The sequence below is a fragment of the Aquila chrysaetos genome, chromosome Z, assembly GCF_900496995.4.
Source record: "Aquila chrysaetos chrysaetos chromosome Z, bAquChr1.4, whole genome shotgun sequence".
Classification (NCBI taxonomy): Eukaryota; Metazoa; Chordata; class Aves; order Accipitriformes; family Accipitridae; genus Aquila; species Aquila chrysaetos.
In genome coordinates, this window is record NC_044030.1 from 76711556 (window position 1) to 76738884 (window position 27329).

Below are 27329 nucleotides of genomic sequence, written 5' to 3' on the forward strand. Positions count from 1 at the left end.
AGTTCCCCATCTCCACATTGCTCTCACGCCTTGCTAACACTAAGAATATGATTCCAGAGACCTTATTCTTGGCTACAGAGACTGTAAAGGAACCTTTTGCCTCTCTATCCTTAGCCATTTGTCTTCACCCCATACCATGCTGGCTTACACCTTTTTGCTGTTGCATGATAAACGCACTGGCATTTTTAACCTGCGTATTTTGCTGATTTGGTACACTGCACCCAGCTGAAATGCTTTAGGACACCACAACTACAGGAAAGAGGAGTATGGGACAAACTGTTCTTACTGCAATAAAAGACACACATGAGCCACCCTTTAAAGCAATCTAGGAAACCAAATTGCTACTACAAATTTGCACATGCCATGAAAATTTGGAGGCTGGTAAATGACAAGAGGCAACCTGCTCCCCTCAGCAGGCAGGACCTACTGAACGCCTCTTTGAATACACCCAAAAGTCAAAAAAACACCTGGGGTGACCAAACCTACATTATAGCCAACCATGCTCTAGGATGGACAATGATGTCATGGCCTTGTACTAACAAGGCTGTATCAAAGAGGGAAACAGTCTACCATATACAAAAACATGCCATAGCACTATAATGGTAAAATTGACTTTTTTGATGGGGTGTAGGAGGGTGACATGTCCGAGCCATGGCTGAGTTGACAGCTGCTGCTGGCTGAACAAGCCTGGTGGGAAGGTAAGCAGTCACGTATAACTGCGCGAACTGCGTTGGCTCTGCATGCAGCATGAGTCACATTTGCACCGCAGCACCGAGGACGGCTCTCTGTGCTCCTACATGATGAACACAAACCACCCACAGTCAGCTGCAACAGCTAGACCTCACAGCTGGGAATGGAAGACAAACTCGGACATGAGAAAGGTGGAGATTTACAGCAGTTAATTAAAACTCTTGGAATCTTTGGACAAGAATGAGAACAGTTTTCCAACACTGGAAATTCCTACAGTGAGGCTACATGGTGTTTTTACTAAAGGCTACCCTAATTTCCCATAGAGAATTCCAGAAAAACTTTTTGCCCAAGTTACACTGCAATAATCCCTTCTGGCTTATTACAGAAAAATCTGACCCACATCAAGAAATAAGAAATATCTGCATACAGTGTTTACACTGTCAAAACTAAGAACAGTCTTACTGGGATCAAACATGGAATTTTGTCTGCTGCCCTAACATTACAAACCCTTTCTGATACTAGCAATGCTGTTTTGGAGTAAAACAGGTGTCATAAAAGACTACCCAGATGATGCCAAGAGTTTCAGCATTATTTAAATCACAATACAGCTTATTGGTAAGTTTTGGGTCAAAGATTTGTGTCAAATCACTTGAATTATGAAAGCATACGCAAAATAGAAAGAAAGAGTCTGTAAGCTGAAAAGATGCAACAAAATGGTCACAAGTAAAAATCCAGAGTCAATGATCCTGCTAAAAGTCAACTGTACAGCTGGGAATTTACACTTCTTTTCTACATGATTTCCAATAATACTTTTATTTTTTCTAATTCAATTGGAAGGAAATTGTGATACTCTGACATTTCCCTGAAAAGAAAAACATTAAAATTGCATGTTTTATAAATTCAGGATGAGCCTAAACAAGTTATTGTGTTTGAGAAACATGTCTAGTTACAACCTGGTTTGTTGCAAATTATTTATGATAGACTGAGGTTTATGATAGAACCACTTGTAAGCCAGACTGACAGAGAATAAGCATATTTGAAAGGTGCTTATATTTGCCACTGAAGAGAGGTATCCTGATACCTAGATAGTTACACACTCAGATGATCTGCTTTTAGCTTGTTAATATTAAAAAAAAAATTGAAAAAAATTCAGCAACAATTCTTAATTTTCAAAATTACTCAGCTTGTTCTTTGAGCTACCTCAGTCTCTTTATTCAAGCACAATCTCTACTTTGCTTAAAAAAATGACAAAGTTTGCACAGACAGAAGTACTTACAGTGCCTCAAATATGCACACTGTAGCTTTGTAATAGGGTAACTTTCCCCTGCAATGCATGTAACATTTATAGCATTATTATGGAGTGCTGCATTGACAAGTGAATAGCATTTCTGTATGAGGAGATGATTTGCACTAATAAATAAAATATATAGATATATTACACCCAGAGACTGATCCATAACACCAACTGTACTTTTTTTTGAAGCTATCTCTCCAAAGCCAGAGCTCCCTAGTCCGGGAGCTACTGTTCCATTATGCTAAAAATGCAAATAGCTTGAAGCATGTATTCATCTTTTAATACAAGTTTTATCACACAGATGCTTCCATTAAATCTTGAAAATTTAAGCAAGCAAATATGGTTTGCAACGACAGAAGATGATTACTTCCTTCAAAGGACACCGAAGGAAGAACTCCAAACATATAAATCATTTAATACACTTTGTGGCTAATAAGCCACAACATGGCTAATGGTGGAATTAAAGGTTCACCACCCACAACCACCTTTTCTGGAAATCCCTTGCATGTGGGGATACAGCAAATAAGCCAAACTTTTGTCAAAACTACACTAGCCAGACTGTTTTGTTGTATCTCGCATAGAAAGGGAAGAAATTACAGACTAGAGCAAACATTGCCTTGAATTGACAAAACACATTTTTAAGTATTTCGGGACTGTAGGTGTATTCTTCTTTCAGGCTGGGAAATCATTTCATGTGTGTGAACCAGTAAAATCAGTACATTGTCTCCTTGTTAAAGCAGGAGAAGGTGCTGTTTATAGTTAGAATAAATCACTGTCTTCTGCTCCTGCTAATTGCCTGTTCTCCAGCAGCCTGCTCAGTGAAGTCCTGGGCTCCTTAGGAGAGCACAGGGTTGCTAGGCAGCTCCAGGCATCCACAGGTGTGGAGGATGCTTTGCAAGAATACCAACATCACAGAACAATGACTCCAAAAGCAGAAAGCCGAATAATGAAGCCTCCAATTTAACTTTGCATTTTATTAGGGAAGCTTCCTTCAGCAGTATGAGAATTAACTTACACGCATAGCAAGCCAACCTCTTGCTGAGATTTCAGGGCAAATCTGCTGCTACGTCAGCTCCTAATGAGTGCACCACCACCAAACTGTATTGCCCTAATGGCGTACAAGGCATGTAACCCAGCAGCTTGTAAAATGTGTCATTGCCTTTTTTTTTCCAGAGAGGATTCTAGGGAAGCTACCATGCTGGCACCTATTATGCAGGGTGTCATGCTGAAATTACACACAATCAGAATTTGGCTGCTTCATTTGCTGCGAGTAGTGTGCTGTGGAGAGAACGCATGGCCTCTCACTCTCACCTGTGTAAAAGAGGCATGCTGAACACTGCTTTAAACATGAAAAACTGCAATGATTTCCAGAGTTACTGCAGTTTTGACTACTACAATGACCACAGAAATCATCGCAAAGACAGACGACTTCCCCAAAGCTACTTTTTTCTTCTAAGAACAAGACACAGCAATCTTTCTGAGCTACTCTTTCCCTTCCCTGGTGCCATCAGTGACTGATTCAGGAAAAAGGATTTCATCCAGACCACTTTGTGGTGCTCAGTAAGGATTACTTAATACTGCTGCCATAAGCACTGGCCACCATTGTGTTACAGATTATACATTGCAACTATAAACTTGTTCTTAACCACAGATCTCTTGAAGAGCTGCACAGCCCACCTCCAGCTGTTTAAGAGGAGACTCTGAAATATAGCAGCAGCCTGGCCCTAAGAGAGGCATGACCACTTGATTATTCCTGAAAACAGCCATTAAAAACATCAGAAGTGTTGTTTTTACTTAGGTTGAACTGCAGACCTCGAAGTACACTGCAATTATAAACACAAGGAAACAAGGTCTCAAAATACCACTTACCCTCCTTTGAGCCAGGGTGGTTTTGATGGATCAGCCTCATCTTGACCCTTAAATGGGGAAAAGAACAATATGAGATTAGTTTCCAAAAACACCAGAAAAAGTATGCAGATTATATTCTGAGGAAATGATAACAGACCACACTGCATGCAGGTAAATGCATACAGAAACTCATTCAAGCACCTCCAATGACCAACATGTCAGGACAAGTCATACAGACACAGACAGGCTATGTGATTTCATTGAACACCTAGGACTGGAACATGAAGAGCCTGTTCAGTGCACCTCCTCTTTCAAAAGGCAGTCTCGAAGACCAACTTGATTTTTTTTTTCCAAGCCAACAAAAACATGAGTTATTGGAGAGCTCCTGTTACTACAAGTCACCACTTACATCAACATGGTCATAATGAAGATGTCATAAATTAAAATCACCTGTGTGAAATCCACAAATGACTGGTCAACATGAAACTTTGTACAAACACCTGTAAGCTTAGTTCATGCTCAAATGCAAAGACTCTTTAGCCCCCTAAGCAGAGAGGTCCTAGTGCACTCATTCATATGCAAGTATTTAATTTCCAACCAGTGTCAAACAAGGGCCATCATCCGCAAGATGATTGCAGGTGAACTGGGATGTCACAGTATGATGGAAAACACCACAGACAGCAAATATTAAGATTCATATTAATGAATTCAAACCATGTCCTTATGTTCATATTAGGAGTGTATTTATAGAGCAATGTTTTGTTTCTTTGAAGATCTTCAGTGGACTCATTAGAGCTGAGAAGTGCTTATAGACTTGCAATGTAGGGGAAGATGGTTTACCTATAACTGGAAACCTCTTTGTTCCAGCTTCATACGTTCTCCCGCACTCCCTGAAAGAAAAGCTGGTTTCAAACAGGACTAAGTAAGACACACTGCTAATAGCTAACACTCCAACCTCAGATAATCATGTCTGCCAAGAGTATAAAGAGGCTGCAACTTGCACACAGTGGAAAACAAAGTATTTCCAGCCATGGGACTCACAACCTGAGAATCATAAGAAAGTAAAGGAGTATCTGTCAGGAAATAACTCCAGTTTTATGCAAGATAAAAGAGCACAGCCCCAAAGAAAGGTTCTTTTTTTTTGTCCTGTGCTTTGGGTGAGCTGTGCAACATCAGATTGTTCATAGGTGACAGACAAGGTCTTCCAAGGAGAGCAGAAATAACCAAGGAAAACAAGTTTCTATTTCAGGTCTCAACTTGTACAGCAAAATTCCGAACTTTTTATTTGTTAGCCCTACAACTCCAGGGCTAGGCAGATCTGAAGACTACATAATTTTTATTATTTTATTTTTAAACAGGCATGAACAACATGACATTATCCATAACTGAATGGACACTCCAGCTTTTCTACATGATTGCACAGGCCTGCAGAGCAGGCAGGAGCCTGGACCCACGGTCCAGCACAGGTGTACGTTTCCCCCACAGCCGGAGCAGCAGACCAGGCTCCAAGCTCCTGCAGGATGGATCATACTCTATGCATCTCCACTCCAAGTTGTGCTTCCAAAATCCCTCAACCTGAAACCTGCATTTGCTCTGGAGGGATCTGAATCAACTGCTGGTCAAGAGAGAAGATTTCATGAAGCAGATGCAACCAGATCCTTCAGAGCACACAAGGGAGGACATCTCTACCTTTGCCTTTGAACACCTGGAAGAGCTGTGGCTAGAAAGCAATCCTAAAACGGAACAACATTTTATACTGGACTGAGCTTGACACCGGTCAGTTCAGCTATATCAGCTATACTGAATGACAGACAATGACAAACACAAACATGGCAACATTTACGGGCAAAAGGAATTAGTGTAACAGGGTTTTCAACCTGTTTATCTGAGAAACTCTGAATATAAACAACAAATATTTGAGACATTAACAGACCACGAATAGCATGGGCAATATTGCAGCTTGAAGACCACAGGAGCATCAGGAACTCTGTTTAGGGGAAGAAGATCCAGGGAAAACTGTTACCTAACTGACCAATAGCCAGTTCCTACAGGCAATCACGACTCAAGACAGAACAGCCAGGAGTGTGGATGCAGGGAGGGGCAGAAAGCATCATCAGGAAACAAATCTCTATCATATCCCAGATTTTAAGACATGCCAAGTAAAAACTGCTGAGAGTCCAGATAAACTGGATTTTTGCCCATTTATTATAAGTACTTTTGCCAAGCCTTTTAGACATGGAAATAAAAAGAAAAGAGAAGGGAAAGAGCTTCTGTACGGTCAAGATTAAAAACCCTCTGGGTACACAAATAGCACAAAACAAAAGAAAAAGCTTTCAGTAAGTGACAATATTGATGCAGGGACAAGACTGGTGATGGCTGTGTGGAAACAGGAGTTATCACCTGCTGAAAGCAAAGCAAAGAGGTAATTTGCTCCAGACAGCAACCTCCCTGAGAAAATGCTGAGAGAACCAGCACCTGACATCCATCAAATGAGGGCTGAATCCTTGAGACTGTAGAAAAGCCAATGCAGTACCCACAGTTAAGGTGTGTGGGGGAAGGAGGGAAATGTGATCTAGACTAGTGTAGGCTTATTATTGGCTTCAACAGCTTGAAAGGCTTCAGAGCAAACATGAAGGAGAGAATTAACATGGAGGCAACTGGAAAACAGGAAAAAAATACAATACAGGGCACACCATTTTTGAAAACATATTTTGTTTGACAAAGCAACCATTTTTCTTTAGACCGTAAAATGAATTATCAACTGAATTTCATTTCAGCAAAGATGCAATGCAATTTTGATGCAATGCCATATGACATCAATGAAGCCGGATAAGCTGGGAAGGAGTAGGGAGCTTTAAGGTGGGTAAACAAGTAACTGTAACTGAGCCAGTCATGGACAACGCAATAAGGAAGCTAGTGGGAGTAAGCAGGATCTGCTGATAAAATCTGCCGATGACAAACACAGGAGAACTATTGATACAGAACTCAGATGCCCAATGGAAAGAACTGATGGCAGTGAAGATTGCAACAACGGAGGATTAAACATGGTACAAATGGCAAGGTCAGAGCCTCAAAGCCTGCTATGAGTTTGACTGCATACAAGGCATTCCTCAGTGGAGAAAAGCACGTGACAATGTACTTGAGTTCTAGGCATCACACTGACCATGAGCCACTATGACACAGCCATGTAAGAAGAGAACATCATCCATAGAGTATCGCCAGTGAAATGTCTCCACAGAACTAAAAGCATGAATACTTCTGTACTGTGCTGGCAAGACTCCTTCAGAAAGGTAGATACAATCTTTTTATTCTATATCAAAGTAAAAAGAATTCACAAAAGAAAATGGCAAAAGTAGTATGAGGATGTAAACAGAATACTGTAGGTGCAGAATAGGACAGCTTGATTACTCTAGCAAAGAGAACCTTTTTCTGTGCTTATTCAACAGACAGGAGAACATACCTCATGGAAGAACAACTGTGGCTAAATATAAACAGAGGATGAAAATTCAAAGGTGTCTAACCATGACAGTTCTATAGTAGCCCTTCAAAGGGAGAAGCAGACACCAAACCTAACAAGTTTTAAAGAAGGAAATTGGGTAGTTTATATATGAGGTAATGACACAATATTACACAGTGGCAGAGGGCTGGCAGTCACCAAGAAGTTCTCTGCAGTCCCTTGTTGCACTGACATACGTAGTCAAAGAACCAGAAGCTGCATTACCTACAAGTCTTAGCATGAGGGTTAACAGTGTCTAGACACCTCCAGGAGTGCCAGTTAAACAACATAATCCATAGTTCACACCACTGTTGTGGGTAGGAACACTTCATATATTCCTCTTCATTTAAAGAAGGCAAATGGCAACACTGTTTAGATGTATTTGCTGCAGCTGGGGAGTTTCCCACCCTCTGAAGGCAGCACTCGCACCAGGGCACAGGAGGGCTCCAGTAGTTGCTCTGGGTCTTGTCACCAGCTATGGATCTGCTTGAGTTCAGCCCATGACAACAAGCCTGGCTCACTTAGAGCCTGGGCAAGCACACAAAACAACAGGCAGATGAGAAGAACACTGGAACAACTGTAAGAGTTTTTAGCATTGTCCTTCCCAAAACAAATAGGAGGGCAAAGGGAAAGTAGACATGTTTAACACCTAGACATCTGCATGCTGCATGTCACAAAGTGTTTTGCTGGCTTATGCTTCACTTCTCTGTACAGGTCTGTCACTTGACCTCTCCTTGAAAGCAGCCAGACCAACCTGAATCTGAATTTATTTTTTTTTTTTTAAATCTCCAGTAAGCACATAAAGCAGCACTGCAAAGATGGAGAAGCAAACATGTAAGCAAAACAGCCCATCACATCTCTATTCAATTTTTTTTTATTTCTGATGCTGATGGATAACAGTTTTACATCTGCTGTCCAGCAAACACCTTCAGCCGGGAAAGTGCTTGTCACCCCTAGTAATGCAGTATATTCGCTCACAGTAAAGCATGCTGCAATCAGTTGCTGAAAGGTTCTTCTCCAAGTAATTAAAGTTTCTTATCAACCAAGAACCAGTTAGCAAAATAATGCGAGTAACAGAGTAGCATAAATTTAATACCCTGGATTAAACAAGTCAACACACATGATCATTTAAGGCACAGTATTCAGTCACAGGGAAGGCAATGTTTGGTGAAGCCTAAAAAGGAAACTAATAGCAGTTTTGCTTACTCAGGAAAAACAGCAGCTAGGCTTACAAGTAATTTGAGATGTTATTTAACCAAGCTGCAATCTGTAAATTTCGCAATTTATCTCATGCACAAGATGTTTTAAGAGACAGAACAATTACATACTTCTGTAGAAAAGAAAGTCATAAAATGGACAGAGGCATAAAAAAAAAAATCACCAAGTCTCAAACAGCACAAGGAAAAGGAAGAACATCCCCAGATCTGTTAGCCCTCTCCATATAAATCCATCTCTCCACATGAAAGGCTTTCTAACAATGTAACTTTCCATCGCATTTAAGTACTGTGTCTAGCACATTATCCTCTCAGATAAAAAACAGATGTAAAACATGGAAAGCTGCTTTATTTAAACAGATAAGAAAAAATCAATAATGACTTTTTATTTGTTTTGAAAATCATCCTAACTTGTTTTCAAATACCATGCTTCATTATTAAACCTCAAAGACCTCAATTTAGCTACAGATTAATCTGAATCAGGCTAAAACAGGGAGCAACTGTTTCGCTGTCTAAATTAAACTTCTAGTCATGCCTAATTAGACCATTTCTTCAGGGGTATTAGCAGAATCAGACTGAACTAAATAATCCCAATTATACTAGTCGGTCTTGTGGTTCAATGTCTTCATTGACTCAAGGATGCTACATTTTACACGGAATCCAAAGCTGCAACAAGCCAAGGGATTGTTTTAAATTCACTGTATTCTGCAACAGCAACAATTTAAATAATGACTGAAGAGCCCCAAAGGAAGCTCCTTCAATCTGATGTATCTTCCAGTACCGGTTTTCCAGCTGCCAGATGAGCAGCTTAAAGGAGGCTGCAGTGTTTTTGCACTGAAGCCAGAAGAGGACATAATTTGATACCAATATTAGACATCAGGTATCTCTGCATTCCTGAAAAAGCACTAATGGACAGACATTTACCAGTAAGAATGAAACAAAACTGCTGATACATGAGCCAATAAAGCTTAGAAATGCAAATTCATCAAACTCAAAGGATGAGATCGGCATGGAGGCCCAAAAGCCATGCAACATTCAGCCTACTCCAGGAAGCTGATTTAGCCTGATTCATACATCCAAGGGAGAGGCAGAAGCACAGCAGGCACTGAATCCACACAGCATAGATTCAAGAAAATAAAACAGTTGAGAATCCAAGAGCCAGAAATTTCTCTACATGAGGTACAGTTGCAAATACAAACTAAGATGTTACATAGCAATCAACAAAAAAATTCTGCGGTTCCTCTTAGGAGGAAAGAGTTACCTGTTGCCCACAGGGTGATAAGCAGAGAGGCAACCAGTCCATGAGTGGAGAGGCAGTAGCTGTAAATATTCAGGGAAAAGTCCTGCCCTTTCCATGGGGCACACAGCCCTGCTCAAAGCTGAGTGCAGCCTGTAGCTAGCTAAAAAGGCACAGGATCTATAGCAGACACCTCCCAGCATCCATAGTCTTGCTTACTCTCAGTATTATAGCCCATAGAGGTACTTTTGACTTTAATTGCTGTAAGTGTACGAACCAGATAAAGATGGAATGAAATAATACAACTGAGAAAAAATGAGGAAATTCTTGATTTAAACAAGATTAATAAAGAGGAAGACTGGAAAAGACAAACAATTTGTACTCTGCTAACGTGGTGCCTGTGCACATTACACACACCCCACAGAGCACGTAAGGGAGATCACTCCAAGCATTCATGTTTTCCTCTTTGTACAAGGTAATACACACTGAACAGACTCTTAACTCATACACAGTGTTAACAATTCCTCTGACAACCATAACATGCTAAACTGAATCTCAGTGCCTCAGTGGGAGCAATTGGCTACATGAAGACAAGGCATGCATACACAGGAGTTTCAGAAAGAGATGCTGGTTACAAGGGACAACATGTACAACCTGGAGCTCTCCTCTACCTCCTTCTGTGAAGAAAAAAAAGAGAAGGAGAGGAACAAAAGTTAATAGACCAGATTTCTGCCATGAGCTCTGTAAAATGATTTCAGAAAGTGGGGCAAACATTTGCCGCAAGTTGATAAAATATTTATGCAGTGGAGAGTTTTCCCATGTGCTTCCTGGGACGCACACCAGTTAATTAATCTCTACCAATTAATCTCGCGTTAAACCAATCAAATTCCATCCATAACTGCACATGCATCGGAACATATGCTTTTGAGAGCTGAGTTTTAGAGTTACAGTTCCTGTTTTATTAACTCAAGAATATGAAGTAATCTTAATACAGAATTGGAGCTGCTATTTACCATACTGGAAAGTGAACCTGTATTTATTACAGATAGGAACAGATTTGTTCTCCCTTTCCCCCAGACTGCATCCACTGCCTGCATCTGAAGCATCCCTCCTTCCCTCCTCGCTCCCTGTACATTTTGCCCGTTATGGGGAAACTGGTAGCTCCCACGGAACACATTTTGCTTTTGCAAATACCATAATGCAGAGATATTTTCTGGTTTTATAAATCTAGGCAATTCTCCTCCAAGAAAAAAAATCCAGAAGCCTCCTACACTAAATCTCATGTTTATGGATAGGCAATTTCAAGGCTAGTAAAGTTATAGGACAGTCATACTCAAAACTTCCGGTACAGACATGGTATTTTTTTAAGTCTTCCAATCAAATAATTCTGTATCTGCAGAAGAGAATCATATTACTCATTTGCGTATGAAAGATGGAGGGGAAGGAATATCTTCATGGCAACAAGAGCCACTCAAATTGGTTTAAAAGCTAAAATAGTTTTCAGAGTTACTGTCTGTATGGGTGTAATTACACACATGCAATCACTAAGACAGGAAAATAGAGAAGCTATTTTAACTCAATCACTAAGGAGAAGTCAAATTACTTTAGCAAATGAAGTGCTGGATTGTAGCTAAAATAAAACCCCTACTTTCCACCTTAAGACATGCCTGCATGGATCCTCATCAGGGAGGAAAGCCTCCGAACCACCCTGCAGGCCTCTCTGTGAGCAAATGGAGGAGAAAATGAAAGCGGCAGGACGCTGCTGTCCTCTGCATAACAGGAGCGCCATGTTTTGACAGTCAGCTCTGCACAGACCTGCCGACCTGGAAAAACTGAGGAAACTTGGGGTCCATCCCAGACTCTGATGGGAACATACTTTTTTAGGCACAGATACTTCTGACCATTCCCCTCTAAAGTGATTTTCTATGTCATCCTCCTGCCTATCCCGGTCTATTAAGCAAAACCTTCTCACCTAGACAGACTCAATTCCACTTCAAGTCCTCTGGTTTTGTCCTTCTTTTTCCACAGTCACCCCAAACCCTTCAAACCCAAGCCCAATCTCTCCTGACTTGGTCACTGGGATTGTTTCAGTGTGTCCCAGGCAGATCCAGACTTCCCTCATTCCTGGGTTTTTAACTCGTTTGTATTTGAACCCGATTCCTTCCTGATGTCTCCTGTGAAGTCTCTGAGCGCAGAAGATGTGGAAGACATGGACTTGGGTCCCCTCTCAGGTCTGCCATGGCTCTCAGTCATGCCAAGCAGGGAAAGCCCTGCTTTAGCCCCCAGCTGGAAAACACTGAGGACAGATGGAGTCTCTGGCAGCACAACAGCTCAACTGTAGCAAGCTACCAGTGAGCATATGCAAACTACACATTTTTCAAGAGCTTATTCACTTCGCTCTCTTGGGGTTGATTTTCCACAGAAAAATCCTTGACACAGACTAGCACTGCCAAATTTTAAGGCCTGAGGGCACTAGAGCTTCTCAAATTTAGGTCAAACTTATTTTTATACAAACACAAGGCAATAAATCTTGCATTAGACTCACTTTCAGGAAAAAGAAGAAAAAAAAAAAAAGAAGGATTATTTTGGCTTAAATTTCATACATATCTTTGATTTCTGAGCCCCTTCAGTTTAAAGCTGTTAGGGACAGTTTCAGGCCAAATATAAAGTTTGGCAGAGCTCTGAGCAACTGCAGACAAAGATTTAAAATCTTCTGATTATGTCTCATTAGAGCAGGTGTGCTCAGAGCATCATCAACAGTGACTAACTTGGTTAAACCCCAAACACAGAATTCTTTCACCATTCCACTTTTGAGCAGTCAACATACATCTACAAAACCCTCTACCATTTCAGGGCTTTTTTTAAAGATACACAAAGTCAAACTAACTTCACCTTCACTTATGCTTTTTTTTTGCTTTTTCTCAAATTAAAATTTAAAAGCTTGCTCAGATTTTCAAGGGATATTTTATTTTTTCTCTTTTGACTTCAAATTAAACACAACAATTATTTACTTCATCTGCCAAGTTCTAAACTGTTCCAGTAATTTGCATCTGCGTACAACTATAAATAATTTAAACCTTTATGCCAGTGCATCATCTCTGATTCACCAAAACACACAGATTTACCAACACATTCAAATTTATCATCCATTTCTTTGCTGCAGACTACTGCCAAACACATTTAATAAAATACCTTGCACTGAACTTTCAAGCAGGCATGAGTAATATAGTGGTTCAGGCTCAGAACCAAAAAGCCAGCAGGCAGAACTGGGTTTTCAGTGGACCTGACCCAGGAACTTAAAAGCCCATTAAGAACAAATTATATTTTTAAAGTAAGACATAAACACTCATCTGCAGCTGGGAAAAAAAGCAAACCAACAACCTTTCATTGCATTCTGAGTATGATGCTTTTTCCAAAGGAAAAAAATAAGAGCTTGGCTCAAACTTATTTTGAGTACAGCAAAGAAGCACATGAAACTGTTGCTTCACTTTCTCAGAAAATGCATGTGAAGCAACAACGCTATTTCAAACTGAGTAAGTATATGATTAATTTTGCCCTGCTCTACAGACTCTGGCAATACTGTCATCCCCTTCTCTCGCTCTGGTTACTGCCAAGAGGTTATTCAGCCACTGCTTCCTTGCCCACTTGCTCCGTCCTGTGCCAGCACTGCTGCTTTGGTTTAAGTCCCTCAACTTCCACTCCAGACAGGCATCCTCTTCCCTTCCCAGCAACTCTGCCTTGCTCTGGTGGTCTGGGCTGCTTTGCTTCCTGACATTTCCTCCAGCATTTTTTTCCAAGTTCTCTCCCTTTTCTAATCCCTTATCCACTACCCATGATTCCTTAAGATCCCTCCTGTCTCTCAGAGCACATTTCCTATGTTGTGATTTCATCACATACTTAAAACTTCAGTTGTCATGTCTACTATATAGATACGCCTTTACATGAGTGTCCCACAAGCATGAACTCTGTCACATCACTATATGATGTTCAGGAGAACTGAACCATGGAGGCTCAGGAATGCCAATCCACCCCAGAGCCAGGTCTAAGCTACCAAAGTACAGCTGTGATCCCCCTCCTCCGTAACTGTTTTGGCTACTTCTTGCCTTGTGAACATGTCTCTACTGCTCAAACTGTGCTGAGATGAGCAGCCTCCTCTCACATGCACTGTGGCAAATACTAATTCAAACCACTGTCTGTTCCCTTGTGTCCTAAAATTAGGACACATGTGTCCTATTAGGACAAAATTAGGATACTTGTGTCCTAAAATTAGGACACATGTCCAGGACTTGAGCACTACACAAACACTACAAAAAAAAAACAACCAACCAACCAAACAAACAAAAAAAACAACAAAGGAAAAGAATGAACAGAAAATAAAAATAGCTTTCTGAATTAAAAAAAAATAAATCTGTTTCATCTGTACTATCAATATTTTAGTAATCTAAACATTCCCTTGAAACCCAAAAAATACGTATGTATCTGTGTCAAGCCTGCTAACAAATCCTAGTGTTTCCCTCATTAAAAACCTATTGTTTGAATCAGCTCTATACTAAGGACCTAGTACAAAATAAGAAAGTGAAGAGCCGATTACAAACTTTATGATCTGCGTAACTGAGAAGGTCACTGGTACAGAAGTCAAATACAGATTTACAGATTGTTTCTTCATAGCAAAAGCACAGTCACTGGAAAAGACACTTAGAGCGAGACAACTCGTTCAATGGGAAAAAGAGCACTCTGATTATTCTGACTAGCTTTCATAATTGCAAGGAGAAAAGTGAACAAAATATTTGATACCAGAAGGTTCACAATAAGGATGTGAAGATTTCAAGCTGTAGTTCCAGTATCTTCCACCTTTGAAACAAAGCCTCTTCCCTTAACTGTGTAGTGATTTGGACAGAGATGACATCAAGAAAGTTTTCTCACTGCCTGGAGAGGGAGAGGGCAGATGGACCTACATTTCAAGGTTAGGTTTCGTTATGCCATATCAAGGCCTAACAAAACATGGCCCATCAAAACATGTCGGTCATTTCTATCTCCCACATCCTCAGGAAAGTGTTAATCAGCATTGCTCCACCACTGTATCAGCTCACATCTGCTGTGGTCAAACACTTCATTATCTGTGCTGGCAATAAGGGATGTAGCTCCACAGAAATAGAAAATTTCTCATCTTGTGGACAAGTTACTGAAACAATACTGAAACATAGGTCTCAACAGCTTTTTTTTAAACTTTTTATTTTTATTTTTAAAGGTCTCTACTAGGATAACATCTAGCAGTGATTAAACATTGAGAACTCCCACTTCGTGATGGAGCCACTTGAAGTCTGGATCCACTCAACTCCCCAAACTGCAAATCTGGCTACTTATAGCTCAAATGCACACTTTGTTATCACATGTCTTAACTATTTAACAAGAAACCAAGTCACGAATTATGATGAAAAACCCTAACACCTGCTATTTTGAAGATGCACTGCAAATCGCTCTCTCTCAAAAATTAAAAAAAAAAAAAAAAAAAGAAAAAAGAAAAAGGTGAAGCTTGCTAACTTCCATTTCAGTATTACACAATACATTCTAGGTCTTTTGGGTCAGTACTGTTCTACAGCGTATTACTTGCCTTCGTAAGTATTTGCTCACAACTTCTAATAAACTATTCACTCACAGAGTGAGATGTTGGCTACTGACTACACAAATATAAAATTTTGACATCTCCTTAGAAGCATTTTTTTGGTTTACCTGAATTTGTCTCCTCAGTGGAAATCCAGTTTCCTTCCTGCGCTAATTCTTTTAAGAGTCTCCTACGCATTTGTCTCTTTTCCCTCAGCACATTTTTGAAGTTGTTGATGCATTTGTTCAGGTAGATGGTCTCTGCGCACACCTTGTCAAGGCTCATGGGTCTGCACTCCTTTGCTGGCTCAGGTAGAGAGTTCACATCTCCAAGCTCCTCAGGAGGTAAGCACTGCCCAGCAGGGATTTCACTGTCAGATGATGGTATCAAGCTGGAAACAGGAGGCTCACGTGGAACAGAGGAAAGACTGGAAGGAACAAACTGCATCTGAGCACATGCTTCGCTGTTGACAGCTGTATTTGCCTGGCTCTCGGAGGACTGACTAGGAGGAGTTTCTGCAAAGTTGTCAGAGCTGCCACACATACCTGAACTGGTCAGCATAAGTGTATTGTCATCATCCATCTGTAAGCCACTATCATTTTCCAAAAGGATTTCAGAATCGCTCGTCTCCAGTTTGTGAAACACCACCTGTAGAGCAGACCTGAAGTGATTAATAGCTTTCCCAAGCTTATTAGTATAAAACTTCATGTCCACAAGATCAATGTTATCCCGGGAATGGTCAAGGAAGTACTGGGAGTTTTCCAGGACATCCCTAAAGACCTGATCAGTTGGATCTTGATCGTTCAGGTCCATTTGGATCATATCTTTCAAGCTGTCACTACTATCAGCCATTTCATCTGTTGTATGATCATAGCTAATGGTTGTCACCCCACTAGAGACATCTTCTCTTTGAACATCAACTTTCTCCACACTGGTAAATTTGCATGGGGTATCAGAGTCTATTTCAATTTCTTCTGTGGTTATCCCCTCATCTTTATCTAGAAGCGAAGAACAATTCCCAGTGACGCTTCCAGTGTCAAGCTTGTGCTCACTATCATTGCTTGAAGCACACATCTGGCTTGCATGGCCCAAAGAGTCAGATGAGCAGCAGTAATTTCCATCACTCGATTTGGCCAAATTGGTCACCTGCAGATTTTGTAGAGGTTCATGAAGGGCCTGGTGAACGTCACTGTCATCTGAAGGCTGGTCACTGCAGCTTATTGTTTGTGCTTCCTTCCCAGTTTCAGGTATTGAATTGCTTTTCTTAGTCAAGGTTGACTTCTGCACAGAATCAAGTCTCTCTCCTATGCACTGTGTTTTCCTGCTCGTGCTTTTATACTTAACCTGGCATGAGTTTGTTCGAAGGTGCCCAACTGCATCAGTTCTCTGAGCTGCATCAGGATTCACTGAGTTGCGATGATTTTTCTTGAAGCCAGACTGCGAAGAGACTGAATCTGTTTTGCGGCCCCTCTGGCCATTCTGCTGCCTCTGGTCTTCACTGGTAGCAATCCGGACCCCTGAGCTTTGCAGAAGGATAGACTTCTGTAAAATAAAGTCTCTCTGTTCACAATTGACAAGTTTCACAACTGCTGGTCTTGGCATTAATGGCTTGCCTGTACCAATATCTGATCTATAAGCGTCTTTTATATACTTACTGCACTGAATACCATTGAAACAGTGATATTCAGACAAGAAGCTGTAGATAAGCTCTACTGTGTTTTCACCATCTTTTTCTGGGATGCCATAAAAATATAATACTGGTTCTTCCTTGTGAACCTCTCTGCTTGGCTCTCGAGCATGCGTACCCTGGGTTTTGCCAGTAGAACCACCTTGCAGGCCTTCTATCTCACTCAAGACCGTATCCACACAGCTGGAGACTTCATCCACAGAGCCTTTTATCAAGGTGAGGTGCTGCCGGAGCTCTGCAATCTCTGTCTGGATACGACTTATTCCCTGGAGCTCTTTGACAATGTAATCAACCACATCAGCTGAGCGATCTCTTGATTGCCGTCTATGACTCTTGTATGCAGTGGGCTTTTCCTGGGGAAAGCACCCTTGCCTTTCAGCTACCTCCCTCCAGCTCATGGTAATGCTCAGGGAAGAAATGTCCTGCCCCTCAGACACTCTGCCCTTTCTCTCAGAAGAGGTCTGCATCGTACCATCGGAAGAGTTTCCCTGCAAGTCCTTCTTGGTCTGTTGAACCGAGCATGGTATTTTTACATAGCCATCCCAGTTCAGTTCCACCTCACCAACACACACTTCACTCACTCCCTTGGAATTACGTCCTCCATCCTGATGAAAGTCCCCTCCAGCAGTGGAAAATTCAGTGCTCGCGGAGCTCCTCTTTATTCCACAAACAAACATGTCTGTTTCGATCTCCACCGGAGACAGCTGGCAGTGATGAGCATGGTTTGGATTCTCATCTACCTGGCCTTGAAGAAGCCTCTTCATTTTGTCCCGCAGAAACAAATGGAGTTTTTGCTTCCGGAATTGCTTCCTGCCCCACAGTTTTACAACAGGTTTTCTGTGCAGAAGCGCAATTTCATTTTCTTGCTTTTTCAATCTACTTCTACCAAACATGATCAGCAGCTGCACCTGTGTTTCTCATAGTGCTACAAGCTGCACAAGCACACATCAATCACTTCCCAATGCACAACTCACATCCAGTTTTTATTCTGTCACGATGCAGCTACCAAAAGAGGGGAAAAAACGTTACAGTTTGGTTCAGATAGAAATAGCCAAAGTAACTTAAGCAGCAGAATAAAAAAAAGCAGCATCCACATACAAGCAGACAGAAAGAGGATGTGCTATTTAAAGTGTACAGACATCATCTTGGTTTTGGCCACCTCCCCGGATCAGGTCTGTCTCCGTCAAAATCAGTATTCCTCGCTCCCTCTTCCATCCAAGAAAGTAAAAAAACAAAACAAAACAAAACAAAACAAAAACCAAGAGCAGTTCTGTGGCCATTCCCTTTTTCTGCCAGGTTTGCAAATTACTCTAAGCTGAGCTCCTGGCACTGTGTGATTTAATTACCCCTCTGAATACAGAATTCTGACAATTATTAAGGATTCTATCCCTGCACATTTCCTTTCAAGTCTACAATCTTCATCCTTTTCTTGCTTCAAACCAAAGCAGAAATCAAGTTTCATTTGGCACAGCACCAGCTATCCCACAAGAATTGCACAAAGTGATGTAAAGTGGCAGGAAGACTGGATGACAGATTTTAAGTGTAAAACCTTTTTGCTATTTTAATATTTTAATCTTAATATTTTGCTACCAAACACTAAAAAAAACCCCAAACCTCAAAGCTTACAAGCTAACCTGCAGTTAAATATGCCACACTCAGCATATGTACAAACAGGCTGAACTGACAGCATGAAGATTCTGCACGTCACTTCTACTCCAACCCTCAAGATTTTGCAGTGGATCAGTCTCCCAATTTAAATCCCCTCTGTAAAGAGCAAAATAAAAAACCAAACCAAAACAAAACCAAAAAACCTATGTTAACTACTTAAAACTTTCATGTCACAGCTGTACTTACTAAGCAACATAAAGTCAGCTTTTTCCTCCAGAGAGTAAGGCAGACAGACCCATCCAGAGGTCCTCCTGGAGCCAAGTGACTGGAGAATGCCAATGTCTTTGATGATTCAATTTGGACTTGCTGCTGAAGCACATATTCTTTTTCACATTCTTGTTTGATTTAAGACCCATAGTAACTGACTTTCATTTTTATGACTACCCAGTTCTAAAAAAAATTTTTTTTAAGCTCCACAATGCACAAACATAATTATCACACACAACTTTCAGCTTAACTTGTAAGTTGTCAAGTGCATCCAGCTTTGCACAGGAAAGTTTTCTGCCATGTTAAAAGGAATAGTAACAGGGTTTCTAACCTTGTTTTTGGTTTAGCTGTTTTAAGGCTAATGTGTTACAGTTCATACCAAGATGGTTTTTGCTGCTGCATTCGCACCTTCTTTGAGGTCTGGTAACCTTGGCTCTCCTAACATGATCTTTGCAACCCTGAAGTCTTCTGCACGGAGAGTCACATGTTGTCCCAGCAGCACCCACTGGAGAATGCTGGCCCAGGTACTAAGCCCAAATATTTCATGCTCTCATGCTAAGCAGAGGACTGAACACCACAATAGGTCTGTCTGCATTCGATTGAGGCCTTGATCTAGGGCCCAACAAACTCAGAGCATTTTCACTGCCCAAGGGCCAGCTCCAGAGCTCACAGAAGCTTTCACCTGGTGCTTCTTTCAGACTTGATACAACAATTCCCTTTTTCAAAGCATTAACTCAAAGTTTCTACACCTGTACTGATCACAAGCTGCTGCAGTGCAGAACCCCTCCATAACACATCCTCCAGCTCCACTTGACAGCCATATACACTACCATCAGTATTTCTCTGTTAGTGAGCATTTTCATTCCAGTGACTATCTTGGTTTCATTTTTGTTGTTTCACTTTGGGGGCAAGGAAGGAGAGAGCAGGTTTTGATCTGGAGGAAGCAGCATTTGCAAATACCAATCTCTATAATCAGAGCTAATTAATACGCTATAACAGAAGCTGCATGTGTGCTTCAGGTTTAAGCCCCATCATCCAGCATATCAGCTGAACTTCCATACCAAAGGCAATACCTGCCCTTGTGTAGGCTAAACAAATTCCCTGTTAGATTGGTTGTCAGCTTGTTAAAGAAAAGAAGTTTTAATTTTATAGAATTTTAAGGCCATCGGTCCATAAAGATCAGGCTTCCTTTTTCAGGTTCTTTCTTATCTAACTACTCCCTCATGGAACATGGTTGACCTAAGAAATATTTGCTCAGACTCTCTTCTTCCACCACTTACACAGTTTACTTTTCACTTGAGTGGCTAACTGATATTTAACACCAGAAAAACACTGTTGCATCAATATTAAGAAATGAACCCTCAGAGAGCAAGTACCTGAACTCAATGGCAGCCAAGAAGAAGAGCTCTACAGTTATGGCTCCCTACACATGCTGCTTGAGGGTAGCACACAGAGATGCTCATTTCAAATATTTTCGAGCATATCGAACCTCAAGTGCTGAGAGAAAAGCCTACACATGCCTGTGCAAGGATTGCCTCAGAAAACTCAATGTTCATCATGCTTCCTTCCACACACAGCTTTCAAGGCACCAGAGGGGCTTAATGATCATTTTAGTTTAAAAAAAGAAATAAATTCAAGCTGGACTTCACTCTCATTTTCTTTGTATGCTGCAACACTCAACAGCAGCAGCTTGTTACGGAGAACACTTTTTCCTGCTGAACACTTACTTGCAGGACAGCAGCCATTCCAATGCAGGCAGCTCAGTGCAAACACTACAATGCTGTCATTTTTATTTATATATATAGTGTTTATGGTATATATATATGTGTATGTATGTATATGTATATATAGATACACAGAAATACTAATTTCATCAGAGATTTTCAGAAAAACATCTTTTATTTCAAATACCAGCAATACCTTTCCAGCTTGCCCCAAGAAGGACAGAAACTGTTTCCTCCCAGGCTGGGAACAAAGCCAGAGCAGAACATGAGGATGGCAGCTCTGGCTCAGAGGGAAGCCTCTCTACCTCTCCCTACAGTAGGTGGAAGTAAACGGAAATCTCTGTTTCCACCAAAGAGCAAATCACTGCCCACTTACAAGAATGCCAAGAGGCAGGTAAGAAAATCGACCTCTTTGCACCTCTCCCACAGGCTTCCTCCCTCTATTCCCTGCCTCATGACACCCCAGACCCACACTCAGACCTGAAGCTCTGGGTATTTGCCCACTTCATCCTGTGGGCTGGCCCCACTGTGCCTCTGCACCTCCTGCCAGGGTCTTTCACCCCTCCTCTCCACCCAGGGTTGTGTATGCGCTCCTGTCCTCTTCCACTGCTCCAGACTAGGTGCTCTGCAGTCACTTGTCTCCTATAAAGATCCCTTATTCCTCTAATGTTGCCTGTATTAGGGTCATGCTTCTTCGTAGCACAAACAGGAAAGTGACAATGAAAGTTAATATAGGTTCAGCCAGGAGGGGGGGCGGGGAGTAATTAAAAAAATCTGATCTGGATGCAAATCCTTGCTGAAGTCGTCTTCCCTTCCAGAATCACTCCAGGAGTCACATTAACACATAACAAGAAATCAAGTCTTCAGAGAAAGAGTATTTGCATCCTGGTATCCTGCCAGATACTGTGAGCCCTCATTGACTATACAAGCTTTGTTCTGACTGCTTTTTTAGCAGGCATTTCTCTCCAGGAGAACTCCATGCTCAGTTCAGCACAGCTGTCTCTGAGTGTGCAGACTGAAGAGCAGCATGCCCAGGTACTACCATTTCTACATTCCCCAACTTCCCAAAAGGAAGCCAGGCTCAAGCTAAGCAGGAGGAAAACATCACTGGCTTTACTTGGGGATGTTTGGGTTGTTTTGCTATTCCCATGAAGACAAAACCAACATATTAAGATTTTAAACAGGGGAAAGAGATGAACTACCACAAACACTGCACAGCTTATTACCTTGTCACTGGGCACACTTCCGAAATATCTTTGTAATACATGAGTAACAGTTACTTTTCCTCCTGACATATGGATTTGCGATGACAACAGGAGCAAAAGCATGGCATGCCAGCATCAATGAGTGAGAAAAAAGAACGTGAGAAATCCCATGAAGGAATAAAATGCAATTATGAGTTCTCTGCTCATCAGCTGGCAATCAGTCGTACTTCACACTTAACAGTACTCTGGGGAAGGTCAGGCTCTCACCAGAGAGAGGAGAGCTGGCTACAACCCACCCTGAGCAGCACCTTCACTTCTGTGAGCCACTGGACAAACGTGGTTCAAAACAAAGGCAGCATTGCAGTGCCTTCAGCACTGCCCCACACAGCAGTGAACTGGCTGCAGTCAAGTGGAAGAATAGGGAGTGAGAGCACAATGCCTACGTCCATTAAACCTCTGCTAAAATGAGGTAGGTTCATCTGGCTCTCTGGTTTTCATCACACTAAGGGAAATACTGAGGCACCTTTATCTCACACCATCATGTCAGAACATGCTGATACCCCAGGGTAGATGTAACGTTCAGAGTTACCAGCAGAGAGATATAAAAAAAATTAATTATGATCAAAAAACATTGCACAGCAGCCTCTCTGGCTATCAACTCATGCCACCATGGCATTGAGTGAAGTCTTTTAGATTAGATTATATTTACAGTATCTTCCACAAAGTGGTATTGCATTACCTGTACTAGCAATTATATTAGGAAAAGCAATAAAATGACTGATAAATGGTCTTGCCACTTTATAAAGAACTATTTAGTCATGAAGAATACCAATAACTAAAATGCAGGACATTCTGGGAAAAAAAGGTTTTGGGATTAACAAGACAAAGAAATCATGGCTAATGCTGCCATAGCAACATCGCCCCAGCACTCTGCGTGCTGAAACGTCGACTCTTCCTGGGTATATTATAGCATTTTTAAACACATTAATTTAATTGCTGAAAGAATCCTAACGAGGCTTGACAGAGATATGAAGGGTTACCACCAGCTTTGCTAATGTATGACGTCTGGAGGTGAGCATGCAATTTTCTAATTAACATGATTAGATTAAATGTTGGGTTGGATCATACCTAAACATGGCATTATTGCTTGCTTCTGAGAATGTGTCTCTTTTCAAGCCTTCTCCTGATAATTAACAAAACCTCTTAACTTTTGAGTCCTGGCATGAATGATCAGAACAAGAAGGTACTGAGCTGAGCGATCCTGGGTGAAGACCAGCAGGACTGGAGAACAATACTCTTGAAAAATGTGTTCACCTCAGGACATTTCAGCTGAAAGTAAGGTGCTGAAGAGACACATGGCACTTCACAGTGGATTAAAGAGGAAATACATCCATACCATTGAAAAGATGGTAGTTACAAAAGGATGAATATTATTTTAAAAACAAAACAATGTGAGCAAAGAAACTATTACACGTCCCTTGGTAACCCTTTCACAGTCTCTTTGCAGCCAAGCCTCAACCTAGGTTCTTGTTCAGGAATTACTGCATGAGCTGTGAAACCACATCCCAGCCCCACTTATAGAACCTTCTGAAATTTTAAAGCACTTCCAATGATGTTTTCCGGCTTTCACCTGTACCTACAGGTTTGTTTCAATAACACTGCGCAAAAACTGTCAGAACACTTCAATGCAGACATCAATGGTAGACAGCCTTCCCACCTGTCACATTTTAGAAAAAACACACTTGACAAAGCAGTTTGATAGATGTGACAAAAGGTCAGGTTTGGCCAGTCAAGTCACCCTCATGGTTGAAAACTGATCCAGGGAACACCACATATTGGCCAAATGAATTACAAGCACCTCCCAAATGGCAGTTATTTCTTACCTTCTACACAAGGCCATTCAACTGAGGCAAAAAACACCTCTGAATAACGTTTTGCTCTACCAGCAAGTTATCAGTGTAGCTACAAAGTGAAGGAACAGTAAAAAATTACTAAGTATGAGAGTGAAACACCCACTGTGTTGCGAGGGCATTCAGCAGCGTAAAAAATTCTGTTGCGAAACAGCATGAAATTAAATTCATGTAATTAAAGAGCATCTCTGTGTAGTAGAGGAAGGAGATAGCACACCATGGTTTGGCTCCTTAATACTCCTTAATACAAACGTAGGGGACACCACAAAAGTTGCTAAGTGTGTCTCAGCTTTCTGTAAAATGGGACTGATGTCGGTCATCCACCTGGCACCAACTACTGTGAGCACAGACTGAGAGGTATTGAGATGTTCAGGCCTTTTTAGTCCAGCTGTCTTAGGAGCCCCCCAAGAGCACCTCGGCACCAGGCAGCCCTGTCATTCTTCGAGACATGCTCATTCCCTCTGCAGCCACATCTCTTACCACAGCTTTTTCTGCAAACTAAAAGCAGCAGTGGTTGGCACAGCGATGCACCGGTTGCAGTAACAAATGAGGTCTGTGATTACCTGGCGGCCAAGAAAAAGCAGCATCCAGGGACAGAAATAGGTGTTGTCTCCAAGTGCACGGGGAAGCACAGGCTGGAAGCTGCCAACCATGGAAGTGCAAGGCTCATGCCCAGCCAGCAGCAAGCTAAGTCTAAGGCACCCACCTAGTTCTGAGACCATCCCATGCTGAGAAAAAGGCAAAAAGGATAACTGACTACTAAAAAAAGAAAAGAAATCACAACTGCTTCTGTTGTTCTTATGTAAAGTTACTTCACTCCTTAGGAGTAAATACAAAACCTGAGCAGCAGCTATCAGCAGTTTAAGAGCAAACTGAGAAGCAATTAAGTTCAGCACCCCCCTTATTTCCAGAGCACACGGGTTTTGTACACAGCTGTATCAATCAGTAAATGGTTTACCCATGACAACCTAAAGCACTAGTTGTTCCTTAAAACAGATTTTCCCCAAACCAGGGTCCTAAGGACCAAGTATTGTATTAAATAGATGAGCCAGGAGCAAGAACCAACTTTTTGGTTAAAGGAAACAGCACCAAGAACTGAAACACAAGTACTAGAGCATGCTGACAAATTGGCTGGCTTTGGGATCAGAACTGTAGAAATGTCTGCTAGGCTTTAGGGAAAGGTTTCTGATTATTCAGCTACCTCTAACCAGAGAGCAGACAGACAGGACTGCCAGTACAAACCCAATACTTCTGGTTTAAGTAAGGTTTGTGTGCACCATTAAGAAAATGTGGAAGGATGCTAAGAGCTCTGCGTAGACTAACAGAAGCAGAACATGCTGTACCTGTCCTATACTTGTAATCCAATTTATAACCCAGTGCTGAAGCAACAGGATGAACTCTCCAAGTGCTGCATTTCTGACAAGAACGACCAGGAAACACTCATCCCTAAAAATTTTCTCAAAACTCTGATTACTTATTGAGGAGGTCTGGAGTGGGTTTTCCAGGTAACGGTGCCTCAGCTCACAGGGACGCTCAGGCAGGGGAGGGACAGGTAGCACTCACCAACCCAGGGTGACAAATTAGGAGATCCAGCTTCTGTTGTCAGGGCAGTGCTAGCACAGCTGCAGTACAGACTGGTGCTACATGATCTTGCTCACTGTTTCTGGCCTGCCCTGCACTCCTTTACAGCAGGCACTCAGAAGCATTCAGCCAGGCTGGGTGAAGGTAACGTAGGCAGCTGATGGAATAATTAGGGTTTTCCAGCTCATGCTGCTAAACTGCAGCACTCGGCAACTAAAATCCTCCTGGGCTAAAACTGCAGCTTTACTTCTATACGCTTTCTTTTTCATCTTGAGGACAGAAGACCTTAGCATTCTGTATTAAGTCTTGATGTTTATCCCCCAAAGGCTCGCTCCATTAGCAAAAGAAAGCTGCCCATATAAAAGGAATGAAAACTGAGAAGATATCTGAAAAAGTCACACCATCTGCTCTGATTCACGAGCTTGTACAGCATCCTCATTGCTCCTGCATGCCAGTCATTTCATCTCATCTCATCAACTCACAAGCTTCTCAGCACAGGAAATCAGGCTAGTGACAAATACTCTGGGTTAAAAGCAAGCCTGTTTTAAGTGACATTTAAGGAAGAATCAAACCAGTAATTGAATTACTCTCAAGCTATTTGCTTTTCAAGTGATCAAATTTAAATTATCCCCAAATCCCTTTCCTTTTAACTCTTCTTCACATTATGATTTTGATGTCAAATTCCAGCTGAGATACAAACCCTCTTAACAGAAAAGTATGAGAAGTAAACAGACATAACCTCAATTATACCAGCAATAAGACATCTACAATTAGTGTCTAACGGGTGAACACAAAAACCAAGAAATAGAGCATACAAATGAACATACTAAGAGTAAATTGTTTTTACAAAGCATGTGTTTAAATCCAGTCTGCTTCCAATGGAGCTATTGTATTGCTAAAGTAAACACACACACAGAGCCCACTCTAAAAATAAAAGAGCAATTCTCCTTGGTTGCCTCCTACTTGCATTTTATACCCAGCCACTTCATTTGTTCCAATCATTCACTTACCTTGCTACTTCAAAATAAAATAAAAGGTTAAAATGTAAAGAGAATGTATAGAATTAATAGAAAACTACAGAATACAATAGCTTGTTCTCATAGAAAAGACAAGTCCTGAAGGATTCCTAATCTTGTTAAAGGTTCACCAGATAATGAACTTTCACTGTGGAGATTATCAACATATTGCTGGTGTCCCATCTCAGGTATCGGGGAAAGCAACGTTAAAGGCACCAAAAGTATCCTGTTCCACGGCAGCACTAGGATGAGAAATCACATAAAGTTGAAGGCATGTTTTGAAGGGGAAAAAAAAAATACCAACAGCTACTAAAAATCCAAAAAGCAAAAAACAGCAGAAGCCAATGAATGTAAAAACCAAAAATGCAGAAATCCTGTTGGCTTCCAGGAGTATCCCTCAACAGAAATTCTTTAGTTCACTGCCACAGTGCATCTTTTCCCTTTCTCAGGCAGTACCAAGTACAGTTAAAACTTCATCCTTCTCTTCAGTTGTGACTCAACAGAAAATACTGTACTTCAGAGGCAGAGAGAAAGCTGTGCAGCTATTGCTACTTTACTCCTCCTTGTCAGCTGCTCACTGCCTAGCTCCTCACACAAGCATCCTCCCCGCTTCACTTGCGCACCAACACTCCTCGCCTCAAAATGATTCTCCACTTTATTATCCATTCAGAAGGAAATACGAACTGATGGAGCCAATCTGACTAAAGACAAAACGTATTTCTTTGGCATTATGAGAGCAGGCAGTACAGTGCAATGAGCCGATCTGTGCTGGAAAAGCACTCTGCCTGACTCCTGGCACCCTGCAGGACTGCAGAGCAGGGGGGCTGGGGAAAAAAGCCCAGGACTCAACATAATTAACCAGCTCCAAGAAGATTCTTCACCTAACTCTGATACAGACATTTATTTATAACTTCTGTTCACCCCCAGACTAACCTGCAAGATTCAGCAAT

At 41.4% G+C, this 27329-nt stretch overlaps 1 protein-coding gene across 20 annotated transcripts in view; it reads right to left on the bottom strand.

Annotated features, from left to right (window-relative positions):
* The window catches only part of UNC13B (unc-13 homolog B), a 225204-nt gene that overhangs the window by 89121 nt on the left and 108754 nt on the right, over positions 1-27329 (bottom strand). For 19 of the 20 annotated variants that reach the window (XM_030003613.2, XM_030003611.2, XM_030003607.2 and 16 more), the window contains one exon: positions 3854-3900. In XM_030003613.2, the coding sequence (XP_029859473.1) occupies positions 3854-3900 (47 nt within the window). Of the gene's footprint in view, positions 1-3853; positions 3901-10433; positions 10457-15509; positions 18057-27329 lie in introns of those variants that run through there. The other variant, XM_041120755.1, reaches the window with a different exon arrangement.